Source organism: Chenopodium album, chromosome 15, assembly GCF_948465745.1.
Source record: "Chenopodium album chromosome 15, dcCheAlbu1.1, whole genome shotgun sequence".
In the NCBI taxonomy this organism is placed as follows: domain Eukaryota; kingdom Viridiplantae; phylum Streptophyta; class Magnoliopsida; order Caryophyllales; family Amaranthaceae; genus Chenopodium; species Chenopodium album.
The window spans coordinates 33,577,612-33,598,993 of NC_137848.1; the positions used below are offsets into that span (position 1 = coordinate 33,577,612).

General features: G+C 35.5%; 1 protein-coding gene across 1 annotated transcript; it reads right to left on the reverse strand.

Annotated features, from left to right (window-relative positions):
- Window positions 1–96: 96 nt before the first annotated feature.
- On the reverse strand, window positions 97–2,528 carry LOC145583100 (28 kDa ribonucleoprotein, chloroplastic-like). Its single transcript, XM_081640247.1, has 4 exons — window positions 1,954–2,528; window positions 1,379–1,480; window positions 690–962; window positions 97–564 (listed from the first exon to the last, which is right to left on the reverse strand). Exons 1-4 carry the CDS (start codon window positions 2,392–2,394, stop codon window positions 511–513), a joined length of 870 nt encoding a protein of 289 aa, XP_081496373.1. The 5' UTR covers window positions 2,395–2,528; the 3' UTR covers window positions 97–510.
- Window positions 2,529–21,382: the final 18,854 nt, after the last annotated feature.

Consider the following 21,382-nt stretch of genomic DNA (forward strand, 5'->3'; position numbering starts at 1 on the left):
AAATTTTATCTTAAATTGATAAATTAAGGTTAATGTAAGATTTCCTTGATGTCACACGTATGAACCCATAAATAAAATATAAACTATAATTAAAACTTTAAAAAGAACAATGAACTTTTAAAACTTATCATGATCCTTTAACAGAATAAATATATGGCAAAACCATACAAGGATCTTCTCATAATCATATTGCTTAGATTTGCTTGTTAAATCTTTCTTGTATGGATTATGTATAACCATCATAAGACCAAATAAGAACTAAACATGAGAATGATAAAATCAGAAATTAATCTAGAAGATGAATAACTTTTATCAAGAGCAACCCATGCTCACCTCATCTATAATGTTCATTACTGAGAATAGTAACACAAGAATCGTCTCAAAACTCATGACATTCATGAGTACCATACGCCGTGTGAGCCAGATGACTCGAAAGCAGGACTAGATCTTCTTTCATCCCCTTGTTTTTTCTCTTCTTAACACAATGTGATAATGTAGCACCGTGTCCACCTATAATTTCTTCCCTTCTGCCAAGCTTACTCGCATTTGTCGGCCTTCCAATTCCTATATTTAAGAAAGCGCGAATAGTGTGTTAATGTACAAAAAGATTTGTAAATTATACTACTTCAACAAACATCTGAACAAGGCGAAACAGATTGTAAAAGGAAAAGAATGTGATAGAAAATTACCACTCCATTAAGAGATTCAAGGGCACTTTCCATTTCTGCTCTTGTTGAGTAACAAACGAAACCATAGCCTCGTGACTTACCGGTCTCTCCATCAAACAACACCCTTGCTCCCACCACCTTTCCATACTCTTGAAACGCTTGGTACAAGCTCTCTGAGGTAACTGACCAAGACAAGTTACCAACGAACAATTTGTGATCTGTCTCTGGAAATAAGGGTTCTCTTTTCCTTGGATTATCAGCAAAATTCACTCTCAAATATCGCCCACCATATTCCTGCATCGAATTATCAAAGCATCTTATCTTAGTAATTATTTTGTCTTCTGGTTGATCACCCTTGTGCATTGAATTAAAACAAGGCCATCTTGCTAAATGATCATTATGATATCCGCTAATTGCCAAACAGGACCAAAACAAAATTTTCATTTGTCATTCCACGAAAATGCTACTTCGAATTTTTGTACGTGTGCATTCAATTCACCTTCCAACATCCGACTAAAACATTATGTTACGATAACAGCCAGTTAAAATCCGCATTAACAAAACCATTAAGCACATTATTCACATGTATAAGATGAATTTACATTACATTCCTAGCTACTTCCAAGAGACTGTAACACTAGAACTATTTTTTGATTGAAAATTTGAACTTACGATTATATAACTAAAATGCAAGAATGATAGATTCTTACACTTCCATCCAAATTCTCAATAACAGCATTGCAATCTTCAACACTGCTCATGGTGACAAATGCAAATCCTCTGCTTTTCCCTGTGTCTCTATTATATAGAACCTGTAAAATGCAGTAAATTTGTATTATATCAAAATCGATTATATTATACTTCGTGCAACACTTTGACCAGCATAGAGTATCAGGATGTTGAGTCGAATGTGTTCATTAAGAAAATGTGTACAAGATTTTCATTTAACAAAATGTTACACTAAAAATAAAAAAAATAGAAACCATTTCTCTTACGATTAGTACTTTAAAAAAAAACATTGGAAGGATGGATAACTAAAAGGGAATTAGTTAGTAAGGTTGTGTCACAACGGTAATATAATAAAGTTTGCATTTACTATTTTGTATAGGGGTGCTTGAGATTCTGAGTGAATTGCAATCCACTTTGAAAGTCATGATGATATCAGCATAATCCATTATACACTCGGGTGCACCTAGGAGGTAGTCTATCTAAAATTCTAAATCGGAAGACTAAGGAGACATTCAAAATAAGAAATTACAAAGAAAAAAAATGTAAAACATGATACCTCAACTAATTCAGGGGTGCCATACTCTTGGACAATACCAGCAAGCTGAGCACTATCACAATGATAAGGCAAATTCCCAAAGTAAAGCTTAGTATTCACTTGAACCTCATTATTGTTCTTTTCACTTGAACCTTCACTTTCAATTTGTGCTTCATCTTTTTCCTGCTCCACATCATCCGCAGTCTCTACCACTCCCTCCTCGGCCACCGCAGCGGCTATCCTTGGGGCTCGCCGCTTGTGGGATACGCAAGCGATCGGAGTTGATTCATTTGTAGAACAATAATGTTGTGAAATTAAGGGTGAGTATGATTTCTTTGTTGAACCAAATTTTACTTGGATTGGGTCAGATGGCAGTTGTTTGTTTGATAAAAATGCGAAGGATGGTTTCGGTGTCGAAAGCAAAGATTGAACGGTCGTGCTAGCGGTTGCTGCGGCAGCCATGGGTAAAAAAAGAGTTAGAGTGTGGAGGTTTTGTGTGGTGTTTTTCCCCCTTTTTGAGCAGCTCAGGCAGTTTGGTAAGTGTTTGTGAATAGGAGTTGGCTAAAATATGAGGTTGAGATGAGGAATTTCTGGCCAATGAGAAAAGGAAAGGCTAATTTAATGGATTTTTGGGATAAGGTTATTAAGGAATTTGTACTTGGATGGAAAAGTGTTACTCCTATATGAATACACTTTACTTATGTCCTATTCTCTTCACTTTTAAAAATAATACTTAATAAAAAAATAAATTTAATTTAGTAAAAATAATTTTAACTTAGTAAAAACAAATTTCATTTGGTAAAAATTTGTAACTTAAAATAAAAAAATATAATAAATAATTACCAAATTTTTTTTTTATTTTTTATTTTTTTATTTTTTATTTTTTGAAAACCAATCACTAAAACAAATTTTAGTACAGAAAAAAAAATTAGTAAAAATAATTTCATTTCAACATAAGTAAGGTGAAGTGAACATAGCTTTACTCTTTTGCTAATTAAGTGAATCAATTTAACTATGTACTTAAAAATGAATATACCATTTTGATTGTCACTTAGAGTTTGAGATGGATTTGCCAATAAAATGTAGGCTGTTGGGAAATTTAAAAAATCAGTAAAAGTTAAAAATAAAAAAAAAATAATTAAAAAAAAAGTGGATACCATGGTAAATTTTTTTAAAAAAATGTAGAAGATTATCATTTTTTTTAGGAAAATTTTAAATTACCACCCAAAAATAGAACCATTTTCGAAAAAACTACCATTAAAACATTTATTTTAAACTATCACCCCTTAAATTAAATAAATACTCAGATTACCACCTATTTTAAAAATGCGGTGGATTTCTGATGTGTGGGGCCCACAATCAAATATTTCCATCCTTTTTTTTTCTTTTTTCTCGAATTCACTCTTCTAAGCTATTGAAGCCTATTCCTCATTGATTTTTCTCATTCAATTCATCCTGTACAATCCACCTTTCTTCATAAATTCTCACCTACTCTTCCAATTAGAACCCTAATTTTGTAATTAAAACCCTAATTTTTTTTTTAGTTAAGCAAAGAAGTAACTCCTGGGTAATTGGGTATTTTGTGGAAGGAAGATTGCGGAAAGTCACCATTTTTAGGGCTTTTGTTGGGGACCAGTTGCTTAGGTCAGTCATCTGACAATTGTTGAGTGCAATGGCGTCGACAGAGGTAAGCAATTTTGTTCTTTACCTTTAATTTTTTAAGCTGTTGGTTGTTGATGGTAGAATTGCAATTATGTGGAAATTTAGGGTTCATTGTGTACTTGATTGAATAATTTAATAGAAGTCAATTATTATTTAATTGATGTTGAATTGTTTAAGTAGGGATGTTGGTAGGACAGTTGTAGGGAATATTTCAAGCATCCCACACTTGAGTCCCACTGTGATCATACACTTAAGCATAGTGGCGTCCAAAGGGAAGGAAGCTAGAGCAAAAGAGTCGCCAACAAGTTTTAGGAACTTGTAAACCGTTCACAGGGTGAAGGTTACACCCCTTAACGATCCAAGAGATCGTTAACTCCAATAGGTCTGGAACCATGACTGGAAGTTCGGGGATGAAGGTATAAATCCAACCTAAAAGAGATTGAACTTGCCCTAATAATAGGCCTCTACTTTATTCTTCTCGTATTCCTGTGCCCTTTCTGACTAACATACAACCAATAAATTAACCCTAAACCTGTTTAATCTATGTTGGTTGAAATTAATGCACAAGCAAATCTATTATTGGCGATCACTTGTATTATAATCATATTAACCTAAACAAGATTATTAATTATCTTATTAAGCGTGATTACAAGTACAAATTCCCTTTAATTCTGGAAGAGTGGGCGTGATCAAGCAATAACAAATAATAATAAATATCAAGCAACATAATATAACAACAACCATAATCATAATCTCAATCTCAATGAAGCTTAATAATAATAGCAAGATCCTAGGCATGATACTAACAAGATTAATAACAAATCCTAGCATGTCACTAAACAATAAAGATCAAAGCTTTATTCCTAGCATGATACTAACATGATATAAAGAAAAGAAATAGGAAGCATCATAGAAACATGCATGATATTAGAAAGCAATAAAAGCATCCTAACATGATACTAGGAATCAAAACAATCAAAGCATGATTTCTATATCAAAATAATAACAATTAAATTACTTACTTGGATGCCTCGTATCTCTTTGTAATAACAAAATACACATGTTAATAACATCAAGGAAAATAATAAACAATAAATCTAATTAAAGAATTGAAATAGGATTTGGGACCAAACCCTCAGAAATTAAACCTTTCACGTCTAGGGCGAAGGCAACTTAGAACTTGGCTTGGTGTGTCTAGAACTTGTGAATGTGGAATTTTGTGAGAGGGAAGGTTTAGAAAAAGAATAGAGAGAAAGCTTCTAGCTTTTAGAGACAATAGAGAGAGAATATTGTGAATTGTTGATTATTGATTATTGTTGATGATTAATTCTGGAAAACGAGGAAATATGACCCCTATTTATAAGAAAACAATCAGGAAACAAATCAAGTCATATTCAGGATAAAATACCTCTTGTCGCCAACGACAGGAGTTAGCGCCAGACGACAGGAACAACATCAGGCGACAGCTTTGTCGTCTCGCGCTAAGTGAAAATTAAAACGCGCTTTGTACCGGAATCATCTTCTTAATATGATTAGGCAAAAAATTCAGTGTTTATCAGATTAAAATCATATTTGTGCCAAATCACATATTTTATTCAAAATAAAACTCTTTAAAATATAATTATCACTCCTAATCTCATTAGAATTAAAAGGAACCTTCTAGATATTTCTAGAAGATTAAAATCAATCCTAATAACTTTAGGAATAATAATTAATAGGCTCTCCTCTAGATCATTGGGCCGCATAAAAAAATCATTTCGGGCCACATTTAATTTAATCCATAACTTCCTCATTATTCATCTGAATTGGGCTTATAATATATCGTTGGAAAGCTCTTTTCGAGCCCGACCCAACTACACTATTATTGGACCCTTATCATGGACCAAACTAAATTGGACTGGCTATTTTCATAAATAGAGTAAGAAAAGAAATGTTTTCAAAAACAAAAAGAGAAGATATTTTAATAAAAACATCCACATCACTAGACTTTTCACACTTTCACTTCGTTCAATAATCAAATGACGTGAAAGGTATTCATCACTGGGTTTGGTTTTAGGGAGACACATTTGGGTGTCTACAGAAGCCCCCACTTTGACTGAGTTTGGAGAAACGCAAGTTTTGAAAACGAAAGTCAAAGTAGCGATAGGGACGAAGAATGATTCAGAACGTTCTGCGATCCTAAATCATTTTTGTAATGCCGATACTTGCAAACTAGCATTAGTTAAACAGATAAAAGAGTTAAGAGACGTGTATCTTGCACCGTCGAGCACACGTCTCTAAAGTAACCGATTTTGTTGCTGCTTTCGTTGGTGACGACCTTAACAGTGCCTCGTGAACATCGTCTAAAGGTAACAGTGCCTCGCTATCTTCATTTGCTTGTGACAATCCTCCACAGTGCCTCGGGAACATCGTCGAAGGTGACTATGCCTTGCCATCTTCAGGGTTGTGGCAGTACCTCGCCACGGCTGTGCTTCGCCGCTATAGACAATCTCCTCTCTGCTTTGGGACATCGTCGAAGACCGCTGCTTGTAGCCATCTTCATTTGTGGCCGTACCTCGCCACGGCTGTACCTCGCCGCTGTAGACAACCTCCTCTTTGCTTCGGGACATCGTCAAATACCGCTGCTTGTAGCCATCTTCATTTGTTGATGATAAATCCCCCAGGAAAATTATCGAAGACCATCGCTTGTTGATCCTCAGTGCTTTACTTCGCTATTTGCTTGTTGTATTGATACCTTGGGGGTGATGACAATCCTTTCTTCTTTAGGAATAGTTGCCAACACAACTCTTGAATGATGTACGACAATCCAATTTAGGGAAAGTTGTCAATGCCACGTAACAATCCATCCTAGGAAATGTTGCCACGATGAAGCGACAATCCGTATCTCGGAAATTTTGCCAAAATCCAATTTTGGGAAAAGTTGCCAATGCCTCGTAACAATCTGTCATAAGAACCTTGCCACGATCGACAATACACGTCTTGAAATATAACACTTGAAAGCAATCCACCTTGGAAATTTTCCAATATTATGCGACAATCCTTTTGGGAAAATATTGCCACAATTGACAATCCGCGTCTTGGAACATTTGCAAAAAAGAGTCTACTGACAAGCCGTCTCGGGAAAATTTTCCATTACTGAAATGAATGACAATCCACGTTGGGGAACCTTTGCCGAAATGTTAAGATGAATAGCGACCTACGACAATCCTTTGGGAAATTTTTCCATAGGAAACTTGATGCATGACAATCCAATCTTGGAAATATTGTCAAGGATTTGATGAATGTATGGCAATCCGAACTTGGAAAAACTTACCACATAGAGAAGGAGCACGACAATCCATGCTTGGAAACATTGCCAGTTTGAGATGACAATCCAATCTTGGAAAAATTGTCGAAGATTTGATGAATGTATGACAATCCGAACTGGGAAAAACTTGCCAAATAGAGAAGGAGTACGACAATCCACGCTTGGAAACATTGCCAAAGGGGACAATCCAATCTTGGAAAATTTTTCGTTGAAGAATGATGCTCGACAATTCACTCTTGGAAATATTATCGTTTTGGTGATGTGGTTGCTTTTGAACCAATGCTTTGGTGCTTGTAATAAGCCAATGATTAGGCACTTAAGCTAAGTGAGATGATCGTCGTCAGGCCGATCACTGATTGCGATTGTGATCGAACCGACTATTAATCATGTCAATTTGCTTATAGGGGCTAACTGGCGTACCAAGGAACCCAATCAATCAATATGACCATTTGACTCTAGTTGATTTGTTAAGTTGTTTACGTCCTTTAGCTTCAAAATTTTTGTAAAGATCACCTGTCCGTCTGGGACTTAGTGTGCCTACATTTATTTTTTAGACTATAGGACTTTTTTGATGTCTTTAAGATTGACTTTGTGTGACTTAATTCTATTGCCTGACTCGTAGTGTAACTCGATGTACTCAAATCGACTCGTGTGCGTAGACTTAACTCAATGTGATAACACGACATGACTAAATGTGTACATGACTCGTATGTGCATTGTGTTGTGATGTGTTTGACTCAAAATGCAGAATAGCAAAAATGTTCCGTTATTTTTGTGGAGGGTACCGACTTTCTCCCGAAAAAGAAAGATGCAAAGGGAAGAAGTAAAGTGTTTGATGATGCATGTTGAACGAGTTTAGTCAAATGCATGCGTCGATGTTGTATCTCATAGTGCAAGGATTAGTTCATCCTAGGATATCTCAATTGTTGACTCGATGATGAAAGTATTTGGGTAACTTAGGCACGGAGGCTAAGTACTTCATACTTTGTGATGCAATAAGAATTATGATAATGAGTGATCTTGATACGACAAGGCGTGCTTCAACGTCATCTTAAGATTTCATGACAAAGGGTTCCTATGAGGAGGATTTGTCTATGTATCTGTGATGTGTGTGAAAGTGACACTAAAGCTACGCTGTAAAGGCTAAGGGTATGGAAAAATAGTATTTCAAGAAGAGTCAAATGATGGTGACTCTTAGGCTAGGTAAGCTAATGGATGTAGGGATCAATGTAACACCCCCCAAATCTCCCTCTACGGAAATACCAGTATAATACGTATAACTATACCATAGAGATAGACTTAGGTGTATTACCGCCGCGTGATTATGCAAGGCTACTCAAACCTACTAAAATAACCCAATACTTTGCAGCAGAAACTTCAAAACTCTTCTTTAATTAATAATAGACCAAAAATAGTAACCATTGTCATGAGTACTCAAAAATAAATACAAGAACCAACATTTCCTAATCTAGGTGAAACCATTCCCGGGACTCCAAATGCTCATTTATGACTTCATCTGAAATTAGTCAACACTGCTTACCATTAAGGTAAACAAGGCGAATTAAAACAAAACAAGAAATACGAATTAGCAAAATATGCTAAATACGATAAGTGCAAGATAATTAAACTCAATTTATTAGCAAACATGCTTTCAAAATCAATTCCATCCTTTCCAATGATTTAACCAATAATTCCAACTCAAAATTCAAAACCAATTTCAATAATCAATATTAATAATCAACTCAATAAACCAATTCCTGTTTAAAACCAATTCCTTCTAATCCAATTCCTTTTAAACCAATTCCTCACCCAAGTGTGCACACCCACCAAGCTAGTCTCCTTATATTACAAGGCTATTCTTGAGGAAAGACCCGGTCATACAAAGTCCAAGGCCTTATCAATAAACCAAATCCGCATAGTGGGATTACCAACATGCTTGTAAAGCATTAATAATAATAATTCAATAAATCCTCTTTAAATCCAATAATTTCAACTTTTAATAATAATAATTCAAACTCCTTTTTTATTTAAATCCACGTGCTTTCAAAATCAAACCTTTTAAACATGAATAATAATTTAAATTATTTAAAAGATGAAATAAATCAATACTCCAATTTATTTATCAAAACCAATTTATTTAAACATGATTTTATTTCATAAATCATAATTCAATTCAATTTAATTCAATCATCATAAAATCATTCAAACATGCTTATTCAAACCCATCACTTTCAAGGTATCTAGCCACCTGACGTACCTTGATCTTCCCTTATCAAAACACACAAACGAAACCTCAAGAATCTTGATCGAACACACCCTACAAATAAATATAACCTTAATTAATATAAGGTTAACAAATAATCACAATAATTAAATTAAAAACCCCCCAACTATATGTACATGAACCTTTTTAAATTAATTTTCATAAACATCATTAAAAATCTGATTTTATATAATTAAAACTACTCATAATAATTTTTATAAATCCTCCATAATAATAATAATAATAATAATAATTGAATAAGAGAAGAGAAGAAGAAAAGATAAGAAACCAAGGAAAAGAGAAGAATTGGATTTGCATTGGAAAGAATAGGCAGAATTTGCAGAGGCTGTAACTCCTTCGATATAACTCCGAATTGTGTGATTCCTGAGCCTAACCTCAAGGATTTTTTCGAGAGGAACAATCTTCTGTGAAACGTCAATACCCCAAAAACTGACCAGAAGTGCCCGAAAATTGGCTTTAAAGATAAACAGGATGATTTGTGTAAAAAGAGGAGAAGAAAAGAAGAGAATTGGTGTGAAGAATGTGAGAGGTATGGAGGGGTATTTATAGGCTAGCTCATGCAAGAGTTATAGCAAGAGAATGTGGGAAGAATTATGACAAGTAGGGTTTAAGGGATTACTTGGAGAAGTGAGTAAAAGAATTAAGGAAAGTTTGGATATTAAGGTGATTGTGTATAATTGAATATGGAATATATGTATGTCATGAAAAATAATAAGGAAATTGGAATTACTTGGGGAATAATTAACAAGAATGAATGACAAGAAAATATGATAATTAGATATTAAAAAGATGGAGAAATAGAATTAAGGAAAATAAGAGATTTTGGAAGATAATTAAAGATACAATTTTACCAAATAAATTCCCCCAAAATAATTCAAAAGGGCCGAAAATATTGAGCTTACCATAGCTCAAATTTTCGGATTCCTCTAGATATATTTAGGAAGATTTTGCTCGGTTTTTAAGGAATAATTAATTGTATAATAATATAGAATAAATAATTAAATAATTAATTAATTAAATACCAATTATTCACCAATAAATGACCAAGAAATATCAAATTTTCCATACATGGAAAATCCGAAATTCCTAGCTAATTATTGGGATTTTCAGCCATCATAAATAATTAATAAAATATTATTTTGCTTTAACTAAAATATCTGAAATGTGTAAATAATGCAGTTTTTAAAATAAGATAAATGGATAATAAATCTTATCCAAAATAATGATTAGTTTTAAAAATACTTTTGGCACCAAAATTCAAATATTATTTTGGCTCCAAACAATTAATTTACTAAAATACCCTTTTTATAAAATAATTCCTAATTAATTAATTAGAAAATACGTATGAAAATACGGGGTATTACAATCAAGCTCCCAAGTCTAGCTCTAAATGGATAGGGATTAGCATAGTAGATCCCTTGATATGATCATGCATGAATGTATATATGAATGAATGCATTTTATTACGGTCGCACCTCCTTGTGAGGTTGCCTACGTATCTGTTAGGAATCAGGCCGAACGTAGCTCTAGCCGAACCTCGTACAAGTGTGTGTATACCTCAAAGAGGTCTTTTAGGGGGTGTAACGTGGTTAGGCTAAATGTTGAAGAAGAAGGGGATAAAGGCTCAAGACCCTAGATAAGCCCCCAAGGCGTGCAACCTTGCTTTTGAAATCTTTTTATTTTTATGCTTAAGGCTTCTTACTTTTGAGCTCTTTCTTTTTTTTATTTTTGCTCTCTATTTTTTTTTTTTTTGCTTTTGTGTTTTTTTTTTTTGATAAGTATGGGCAATCTCAATCATGCGGTCTATCACTCACTTGGCATTCATGTTTCTCAGGCACGGTACCTAGCACTCGATAAGAGATGCAATTTGAGACGTGTTCTTATCAAAGATATATTCATATCAAAGACATTGGAACACTTGCCTTTTGCACACTTTTATTATTGTTATTGCTTATTTTAATTTTTTGAAATTACTCAAGCTATTGTTCTTTGAAAATTGTATAAGTTGCACACCATCCTATCCCAAGGTTAGGTGGATGTGGGTCGAAGAAATAAAGGTCTATCGTTAGACGAGGTTCAAAGTGGTTTGTCAAGAAAGGATTGTATATTTGAAGGGTGGAAGGTAATATGATACGGCTACAAGAGGTGTCTCTAATCATATGTATACCTTGTGCTTAGTTTAACATGATTATTTATTTATTTATTTATTTATTTTTTATTTTTTTTTTGTGCAATGCAATGTGATAATCATATGCAAGAAAATAAATGCTCATTTTATTAAAGGGAGAAGAAAAAACCTACTAAATAAAATCTAAGGAAAACAAAGGGTGCTTATGCTAGACTTATTTAGAGAAAGGAGGAACAAAAAAAGATAGAAAAAGAGGTCACGAGATCTTATCGTTGATGCTCGCCTTGTGTCTTTTGCTTGATCATCATCCGGTCTTCTTGCTAGCTAGAGGCAATGGGATCTTATTTTCTTCTATGAGGTCTTGAATGAGATTTTGAAATATGCAACATTCATCCGTGGTATGACCCTTTCCTTGATGGTACTTGCAATAAGAGTTGGGATTCCATCTTGAAGATCGCCTTTCTGGCGTTAGATCTTCAGTGGGGCCAATAGGTTTGATTAATCCTCGATCATGGAGACGATCGAAAGCAGCATCATAAGTCATTCCAATGGGCGTGAAATCTCTTTTTGGTTTCTTTTTAGATCCTTGATTATCCCTAGCTAAGACATCATTTAGGTCAAAGGTACTAACATTGTTACTAGAGTGGGTGTTTTCGGAAGAAGAAGGATTGTCGTTCTTCTTTCCTTTCCAGCCACTGTTGTTATTATTGTTAGTAGCTTTTTGTTTCGCAAGGTCATCTTCGATTTCAATACCTATGTCGTAGATGGCCTTGAAAGTATTCAAATTATGTTGATATTTCAAATGCTTCGAATACTTGTCTTGAAGGTTCTTGATGAACATCCTTACAGACTCCTTTTCATTAGGGACCTCAACCATATTAGCGGAAGTTTCCCTCCACTTGTTGAAGAAAGAGGTGAACCCTTCGTTTTCTTTTTGTTTTAACATCTCAAGTTTTCTATGGTCTGTGTTGACTTAGATGTTGCACTTGTATCTATCTATGAAAGCGTTTACTATTCCGTCCCAAGTAGAGGTTTTTTCTTTGTCAAGGGAAAAGAACCATTGTTGACAAACGGTTTCAAGAGATAAAGAAAACAAAGAATGAAAGATTTTCCTATCGACCCCTTTAATATTCAATATGGTTTCAAAAGCCCTTAAGTGAAAATAAGGATTGTCATTGGCATTGAACTTAGGGATGTCATTGGCATTGAACTTCTGCGGAAGAAGTTCCTTATTCACTGAAACCCCTTGTGAGCTAATGCCCTGGAATTTATAGTCACTAGAGAGTTTGCTTAGGCTTTCTTGCATGAGCTCCATTTGTTGTTGCTTCACAGGGACATTGATTTGGAGAGCCATGGTCTTTATCAATTCAGTTAAGTTGGCCACGTCCTTCTTAAGTTCGTTAACTTCTTCTTGAGATGCCATTATCTTCTTAGCTTTTCTTTTCTGACTGATTGGTTTATCAAAAATTAGTACTTGAACAAAGTTATTGTCCTTGATTAATCGCCCTTCCTTTCTTGACCAAGTGCTGTGAAAAGGAAAGTTATGGATACTTTTTGTTAATTATTTAACTCAAACTCTATTCAACATGCAGTAAATGGAAAGAGGTAGGAAGAATGAAGGTTGTGATATGTAGAAAGCATGTAGAGAATGGAAAGACAACGTAGATGGAGAGGTATGAAAGAATTAGGAATAGAATGTACCCCCAACTCAAATGACGGAAAAAAATCGACTCATGCATGAACCCAAGACATGGTCATGATGACGTATACACAGAGTGTGTGCTAAGACTAGTGAGTGTAGGTGACATGTTTGACTCGTGTCATGACCATATGACTATGTGCCTAATTAAAAACATGACTACTGTCGTTAATAAACTGATTAAACCGATTAAGCAAATTGATTAGTTAGACTCGTCGTGAAGACTCGAGCAAAAGCATGGACCGTCGTCGGACGATAGGATTGTCGCCAAACGCTAAGGACCAGCGCCAGACGACAACATTGTCGCCTGGCACTAATTACTAGCGCGTGGCGCTACAGTCCAAACCTCTGCGCCATTGCTGGAACATTGGTCTGGGACTATTTCCAGTATTTTTACTCTAAGGGACAAGCCTAAGGTCGTACTAAGTCAAGTCCGATCAATTTATTTAGACTTTAATCATTTATTAATTAATTAATTTAGCAAAGTCTTCTAGTCATTAATTAGTTCGTTTAAACTCATTCACAAGTCAAACAAATGGTTAGTGTAAACACATATAGGTTATGCACAAACAAATAATGCACAAGTAGCCAAATAGTCACAATATGATGCAATGAGTTTGCAACCTAACCATGGCTCTACTTCTCTAAAGTTCGGGATATGGGTTAGTCAAAGAGGGTCCATGGTTATGAGTCCGGATGCACCGCGTGGAAGCCTTACTGTTGGATTTAATGATTTTGATGATGACAGAACCTCACTTACTTACAGACTAATAAGATCTTGATTGTTTAAGTGTGTGATAAGATGTAATGACTAGGAGAATTAAGTGTCGTGCAAAGATACCATGAGGAACAAGAAGGCCAGAAGCAAAGCTATCCAAAAAGAAGAGTTCCTTTGCAGGAACTGGTGCTTTAGAAATGAAGACTTGAGAAGTGAAGGTTCCCCTCAGGGAACAGAAGCTTCACCAGAGAAGAGAAGTTCCCCTTGAGGAACAGAAGCCTCGGAGTAGAAGCTTCAACAGAGGACATGAAGACTAAATATATTTTTATATTTTAGGATTTATGTAAGTATGAGAAATTAGTTACACTCGAAAAAGCTGTGTGGAATTGGTCTAAGTTGATAAAATTGTGCATTCTAGTTTTTAGGAAAACTGTTATCTTCTAACGGTTATCTTTTTCCTAACAAAAAGATTTTATTTATTCTAATTTTTGAAAATATCTTTTGAAAATAAAATCTTCCACGTTTTCTAAAAACTTGCGGCCTACTCCTCCATGATCTTCTTCAAGTCATTGTCTTGCACATTGAGGAGTTCATGTTTCCTTAATTTTAGGAACATGATCTTCTTAGTGGGTTGGAGTAGTGGCGTAATGGATTTGCTGCACAAAGAAGTTTTTCCTAAACGAATTTGATCTATAAATAGTCTTTGAAATCAGTTGGAAAAACTCACCTTTACTCACATAAGTTTTCAAGCTTTAATTCAAGTTAAGTGTCAATTCCACATAAGTGATATAGAGTGTTCTTATGTTCTTATACTAGAGTTATTTATTTTCCGAGTTGTAATTTGGGGAATGGGGAAGTTTAAGTGAATTTCTGTATGTGAGAAAGAGAAGTGAGAAAGAGAAGAGAAAGAGAAGTGAGAAAGAGAAGAGAAAGAGAAGTGAGAAAGAGAAGAGAAAGAGAAGAGAAAGAGAAGAGAAAGAGAAAGAGAAGAGAAAGAGAAGAGAAGAGTAACAAGTTGGGTGACTTGTTCCTCGGGGTTTCAAGTTCGTTGAGGAACTTGAAGTTTGAGTCTTTAGTTTGTAATAGGACCATTTGCCCTATTCTAGTGAAGATTCTTTTCCCAAAATCCCAAGTGGTTGTGGTTTTTCTCCTTGTTAGGGCCAAGGAGTTTTCCACGTAAAAATCTCTCTTGCATCTTTTAGTTCCTTTAGCTTACTTAGTCTTAATTTCGCAAAAAGTTTGGCTAAACTCTCATACTACAATTCAACCCCCCTTATTTTAGTATTCATTGGAATAACACTTACCTTTGGAAGGGTTGGCGCGAGTGGATGGGACCCCGCGAGTTAAACTCGCTTCCACGGTTTGGTGAATTCAACAAACTCGGATGTACCCTTCGTTGCCAGGAGCGTTCGATTGGGTAGATGGAGCGTGAATCCCCAGAGGGTTATGGCCATATGTAGAACACATATGGGTTTCAGAAAAAAGGGAAAAACTCAATCAAGAAGTAAAATCGAGCAAATAGTACTAGAAACTAGTCGAAACAAGAAGGTAGATTTCTGGCTCGGTATTGGAAGAACTCAGCGCGAGACAATAGCGTCTGTCGCTAGACGATGCCTCTGTCACCAGACGACAAGTACTATCGCCAGGCGACAGAGCCATCGCTCGGCGATGACGCTGTTTTCTCAGCGCTAATTTCTACATGCCTCGGCAGCTTTCTGTTCTTGAATTTTCCAATTTTTCGTAGCGTTATTTCGACTTTAGTTGTGAAATATATTTCCCTAATTTCCTACGTGTGAAAATCCTATGTTTTTGATGCATTTCGGATGGTCTTTCCAATACGGACCTTTTTATGCATATGCCAATAATGTTAATCAAAATTACGCACATGAAATACTTAGAACTTTTCGAGTCTCATCCACTCTAATGCACAGATAAATTTTAGGAATTAAAATAGAAATCCTTCCCAATTGAGTCGCCAAAAAACTGTAGGGAATATTTCAAGCATCCCACACTTGAGCCCCACTGTGATCATACACTTAAGCATGGTGGCGTCCAAAGGGAAGGAAGCTAGAGCAAAAGAGTCGCCAACAAGTTTTAGGAACTTGTAAACCGTTCACAGGGTGAAGGTTACACCCCTTAATGATCCAGGAGATCGTTAACTCCAATAGGTCTGGAACCATGACTGGAAGTTCGGGGATGAAGGTATAAATCCAATCTAAAAGAGATTGAACTTGCCCTAATAACAGGCCTCTACTTTATTCTTCTCATATTCATGTGCCCTTTCTGACTAACATACAACTAATAAATTAACCCTAAACCTGTTTAATCTATGTTGGTTGAAATTAATGCACAAGCAAATCTATTATTGACGATCACTTGAATTATAATCATATTAGCCTAAACAAGATTATTAATTATCTTATTAAGCGTGATTACAAGTACAAATTCTCTTTAATCCTGCAAGAGTGGGCATGATCAAGCAATAGCAAATAATAATAAATATCAAGCAACATAATATAACAACAACCACAATCATAATCTTAATCTCAATGAAGCTTAATAATAATAGCAAGATCCTAGGCATGATACTAACAAGATTAATAACAAATCCTAGCATGTCACTAAACAATAAAGATCAAAGCTTTATTACTAGCATGATACTAACATGATATAAAGAAAATAAATAGGAAGCATCATAGAAACATGCATGATATTAGAAAGCAATAAAAGCATCCTAACATGATACTAGGAATCAAAACAATCAAAGCATGATTTCTATATCAAAATAATAACAATTAAACTACTTACTTGGATGCCTCGTATCTCTTTCTAATAACAAAATACACATGTTAGTAACTTCAAGGAAAATAATAAACAATAAATCTAATTAAAGAATTAAAATAGGATTTGGGACCAAACCCTCAGAAATTAAACCTTTCGCGTCTAGGGCGAAGGCAACTTCGAACTTGGCTAGGTGTGTCTAGAACTTGTGAATGTTGAATTTTGTGAGAGGGAAGGTTTAGAAAAATAATAGAGAGAAAGCTTCTAGCTTTTAGAGAGAATAGAGAGAGAATATTGTGAATTGTCTATTATTGATTATTGTTGATTGTTGATGATTAATTCTGGAAAACGGGGAAATATGACCCTTATTTATAAGATAATAGTCCGAAAACAAATCAAGTCATATTCGGAATAAAATACCTCCTGTCGCCCATGACAAGAGTTAGTGGCAGACCACAGGAACAGCGTTAGGCGACAGCTTTGTCGTCTCGCGCTAAGTCAAAATTAAAACGTGCTTTGTACGCGGAATCATCTTCTTAATACGATTAGGCAGCAAATTTCGTGTTTATCAGATTAAAATCATATTTGTGCCAAATCATATATTTTATTCAAAATAAAACTCTTTAAAATATAATTATCACTCCTAATCTCATTAGAATTAAAAGGAACCTTCTAGATATTTCTAAAAGATTAAAATCAATTCTAATAACTTTAGGAATAATAATTAATAGGCCCTCCTCTAGATCATTGGGCCGCATATAAAACTCATTTTGAGCCAAATATAATTTAATCCATAACTTCCTCATTATTCATTGGAATTGGGCTTATAATATATCGTTGGAAAGCTCTTTTTGAGCCCGACCCAACTACACTATTATTGGACCATTATCATGGACCAAACTAAATTGGATTGGCTATTTTCACAAATAGAGTAAGAAAAGAAATGTTTTCAAAAACAAAAAGAGAAGATATTTTAATAAAAACATCCACATCACTAGACTTTTCACATTTTCACTTCGTTCAATAATTAAATGACGTGAAAGGTATTCATCACTGGGTTTGGTTTTGGGGAGACATATTTGGGTGTCTACAACAGTGAATTGTGGGATTTGTTTATTGCTACTATGTATATGGGGTTTAATAAACAAATCAGTCTTTTGTAAATGAATTAATATTGTTATTATATGGACAGATTGCTGCTGCTGTTGAATTTGTAGATGTTAAGGTTAGATTAGGGGGTGTGTTTGTGCACAAAAAAATAAGGGGGAAGACTCTTTGTGGGTATGAGGGTGGCTGGGAATATTGGAGGTATAAGTGCAAAGTGAGTGAGATGTCAGTCAACTTAGTGAGGGAATCTTGCATTTGGGGGTTTATGAAGCTTGATTTGCATGTGCCAAGCTTATGGAATATATGGTATAAAAAAAGGGGAAGACTTGGTCAAGTGGTAAAAAAGAAATTTTGAATGAAAATGATGTGAAGGGCTTTTTGGAGACAAAGACTAAAGATGGGTTTGTAGTTGTTTGTTGTACTTTCCAAGTACCCAGCACTGTTCAACCCACCCAAAACATTCAAAGCAAAGCTATTAAGCCCACTGAAGTTAGGAGAAGCCCTAAGTTTAAGCAGCATGTGGCAAAAATAAGGACAAGGATGAGGAAAACCAAAAAAAATGGGGGTGATAAGGCTGTAGAGCATACTAAGAAAACATCAAGAAAGAAATTGTTCTTAGAAAGTGTGAAAGGGAAAAAGAAGCAAGGTGAAGAAGAAGGTACATCTGGGAGAAGTAGGGTGAAGGGAAAAGGACAGGAAAAGGGAAAACAAAGAGTAAAAGGAAGAAGAAGACAAAGAGAGATTCTGAGTTGGAATCAGAAGGTGGATCTTGCTCCTCCAGCTCTGACTGCTATGACACTGACCTAGACTGGGAAGTAGGGGAAGAGGAGGGGGTAAATGAGGATGCTGACTTTGGGGAAGATTTGGACAGCACTGTTAACAACATACTGCAAGAAGTAAATGCAAGTTTAGAGTGTGTGCAAGATAAGAGTGAAAATGAAGTGCAGAACCATAAGTTTATGCTTGAAAGTGAACTGTTGAGCAAAGAAGTTACTCTACAGAGAGAGTTCACTTCTGATTCTGAGGAGTTAGATAGCCCTAGAGGTTCTGATGATGAACAAGACAATTGTCCATGGTTTCATGCCTCCCAGATTTCAAAAAACCTATTTAATTGCTGAAAGGGCAGAAGTTCCTCAATGACAAACTACTGAGGAAAACTTTAAGGGTTCATGCCATTGAGAATAGGTATGAATATTGGTATTTTCACAATGATAGCAGGAAAGTAACCATCCAGTGCAGGAGGAGGTGTTAGTGCAAATGGAATGCCAAAAAGTGTAGGCTGCCTAAGTGTACATGTGTTAGGGGGGGAGAAGATGCCATTTTAGGGTGGTTGCAAGGAGGTCTGTCAAGAACTCGTTCATTTATTAACAATCATGTTTCTTAGCATTCAAATAAAGATCCTAAGTGATATACGCTTTACCGAATCACACGGTAAAGCTCATAACACTTGGGGGAGGGGGGGTAATAAAAAAAATACATACCGTTCAAAGTGTTCAGATTTTTTCGAACATTACGAAAAACTCGTCACACTTGGGGGAGGTTATCATACAAAAAAAATTTAACGCTCGTAGCACAGGTGTTGCGCGCAACTAAATCAGTTGCGCGCGGATGTCACGCACAACAGAATCACTTGCGTGCGACAGACACGCGCAACCTTGGACGTTGCGCGTGCCACCTGATGACGAACTACAAACCCAGAATTTTACGCTTGAATAAAATTTCGATTTTTACTGACGATAAAATAAGGGTGTTTTTCAACAATATGTATACTCGAAAAACAATAAAATTAAACTTTGATTTAAGTTATTAAAAATGGTTTGATTAGTTTTTCATTTAATTCCTACAAATAGGATTAAAGAAAAATTACAAAAAAAAATTAAATATATAACTTTTTGAAAAGAACTATGCAAAGACCTGATTTCGTAATACGAATACGTAGGCAATCTTTATGATTCGGTGATATAAAAAAAAGAGCTAATTTTTATTCCAATCAGATTCAAAAGACATTATAGAATTAGATAATAAGTAATTAAAAAAAAACATAGTAGTGCTTACACTTTATTCAAAAAAAAATTATTCTTAAGCTACTAATATTGTGTAACACTCTAAGGTTTTACTATGTCCTCGACCGTCATAGTTGATGGAGGAGTAGTTTCCATCGTAGTAATTTCAGCAACCTTAGAGCTTTCCCCTTCGCCCTTCTTCTTGACCCAAATGTTATTTTTCAACTTAGGAATTGGGGCCTTTTCAACTCTCTTTCCTTTGTCCTTAGAATTTGTTGGAACCTTTTTGCGAGTATTCGATGAAGGTTCCTTAATCTTCACGCCTTGTTGCGCAGGTTTAGGAGGAGCCTTCCTTTTAGGTTCCCTTGAACGAGCCTTGGGTGATGAGGAGAAGTCTAACTTTCCTCTCAATCTTTTGTTTTGGTTACTAGGAGGAGTAGTAGTGGCCGAATGCATCGAAGGCTTGGGTGGATTGCGAGCTGAGGCGGCTTGATTTTGTGATCGAGCCTTGTTTAACTCTCCTTTGTTTGCCACATTCATCCAAGCTTTATAAAAAGAAAATAGTACAATGCTCACCGTGGGATTTTGTACTACCCACCTAGGAAGACTTAACCAATATTCCATCCAACGGGGAATTCGTTCAGATTTAAACATCACATCCTTAGGGGCATCACAATCTTGTGGGGGAATAACTTGTTTCATCCCATATTCTCTCATCGCTCTACAAGGAAAGATGTAAGTGGTACTAGAAAGGCCTAAAAGCCTAATGTAGGGACAATTAAAACTATTCCCAATCATACTACTTATGTTCCACCAAGGAATCACGAAGCGTATGTTAGGAACCCCATTATAGAAAAAGGATGTTCATTCTTTTTCATTCTTATGTTTGTAAAGAATGCGACGACCAGGGAACGTTCTCACTCCGTTAGCCTCAAGATTTTGTGGCTGATCAACAGTTTGCAAGCACTCCATGAGCCAAATCTGAAAAAAAAGAAAAAAAAATTAATTTGCGATATTACACCAGCAGGTGGCGCGCGCATCACAACCAGTCATGCGCGCCACTCACGTGCATCACAGCCAGTTGCGTGCGCCACTCACGCGCATCCTAAAAGATTGCGCTAGTTAGACCAGCGCAACTTTAAAGGTTACGCTAACATAAGACGTGAAAAAAAAGAAGACGTACGTGTAATAGGAGTGGACTTCCCATAAAGTCGTTGTCGTTAGGGTCTCCTCTAAGGCGAATCAAGCAAAGAAAAGTTTTCGCTAAAGCTAAGGGAGCGGGTGAATGACACCCCTCTATTTGCTCCACTATGGACACCATGAAATAATCTCCATACTCTTTACATGTCCTAAGCAAACAATTAACAAAAACACAAAAACATAAGACACGATTTTTAAAACGTTGTTTAGTCAAGTTGTCACGAGGGGCGACAAAGTGTTCAATAAATTGAATGAAATTCACGCCTTCTTCTATCCAAATGTTGGCCATATCATTATCATTCAAGCCAAAAAATCTTTGAAATATAGGTTTAGAATCCGATAAGTTAGGGGCATGTGTCACGGGGAGAGTATTTGCAGGGAAGTCTAGTAGAGCCTCAAACTCGCCAGGTAATGGGACAATTTCATCCCCTTTAAAGAGGAAAAGATGGTGGTTCGATTCCCAATTATTAACCGCGGCATAGAGGAAATCAAAATTTATATTAAGTTGCATATAGCTTAGTAGGGGGTCAAGGTGGTATATTTTAAAAGCTAATTTGTCCT

Excerpts from the sequence above, each read along its gene's own strand:
- LOC145583100 (XM_081640247.1), bottom strand. The coding sequence starts at position 2,394 with ATGGCTGCCGCAGCAACCGCTAGCACGACCGTTCAATCTTTGCTTTCG. Across the intron at positions 1,481-1,953 it reads GCACCCCTGAATTAGTTGAG|GTTCTATATAATAGAGACAC; the intron begins GTATCATGTTTT and ends TGCATTTTACAG. Across the intron at positions 963-1,378 it reads TTGAGAATTTGGATGGAAGT|GAATATGGTGGGCGATATTT; the intron begins GTAAGAATCTAT and ends AATTCGATGCAG.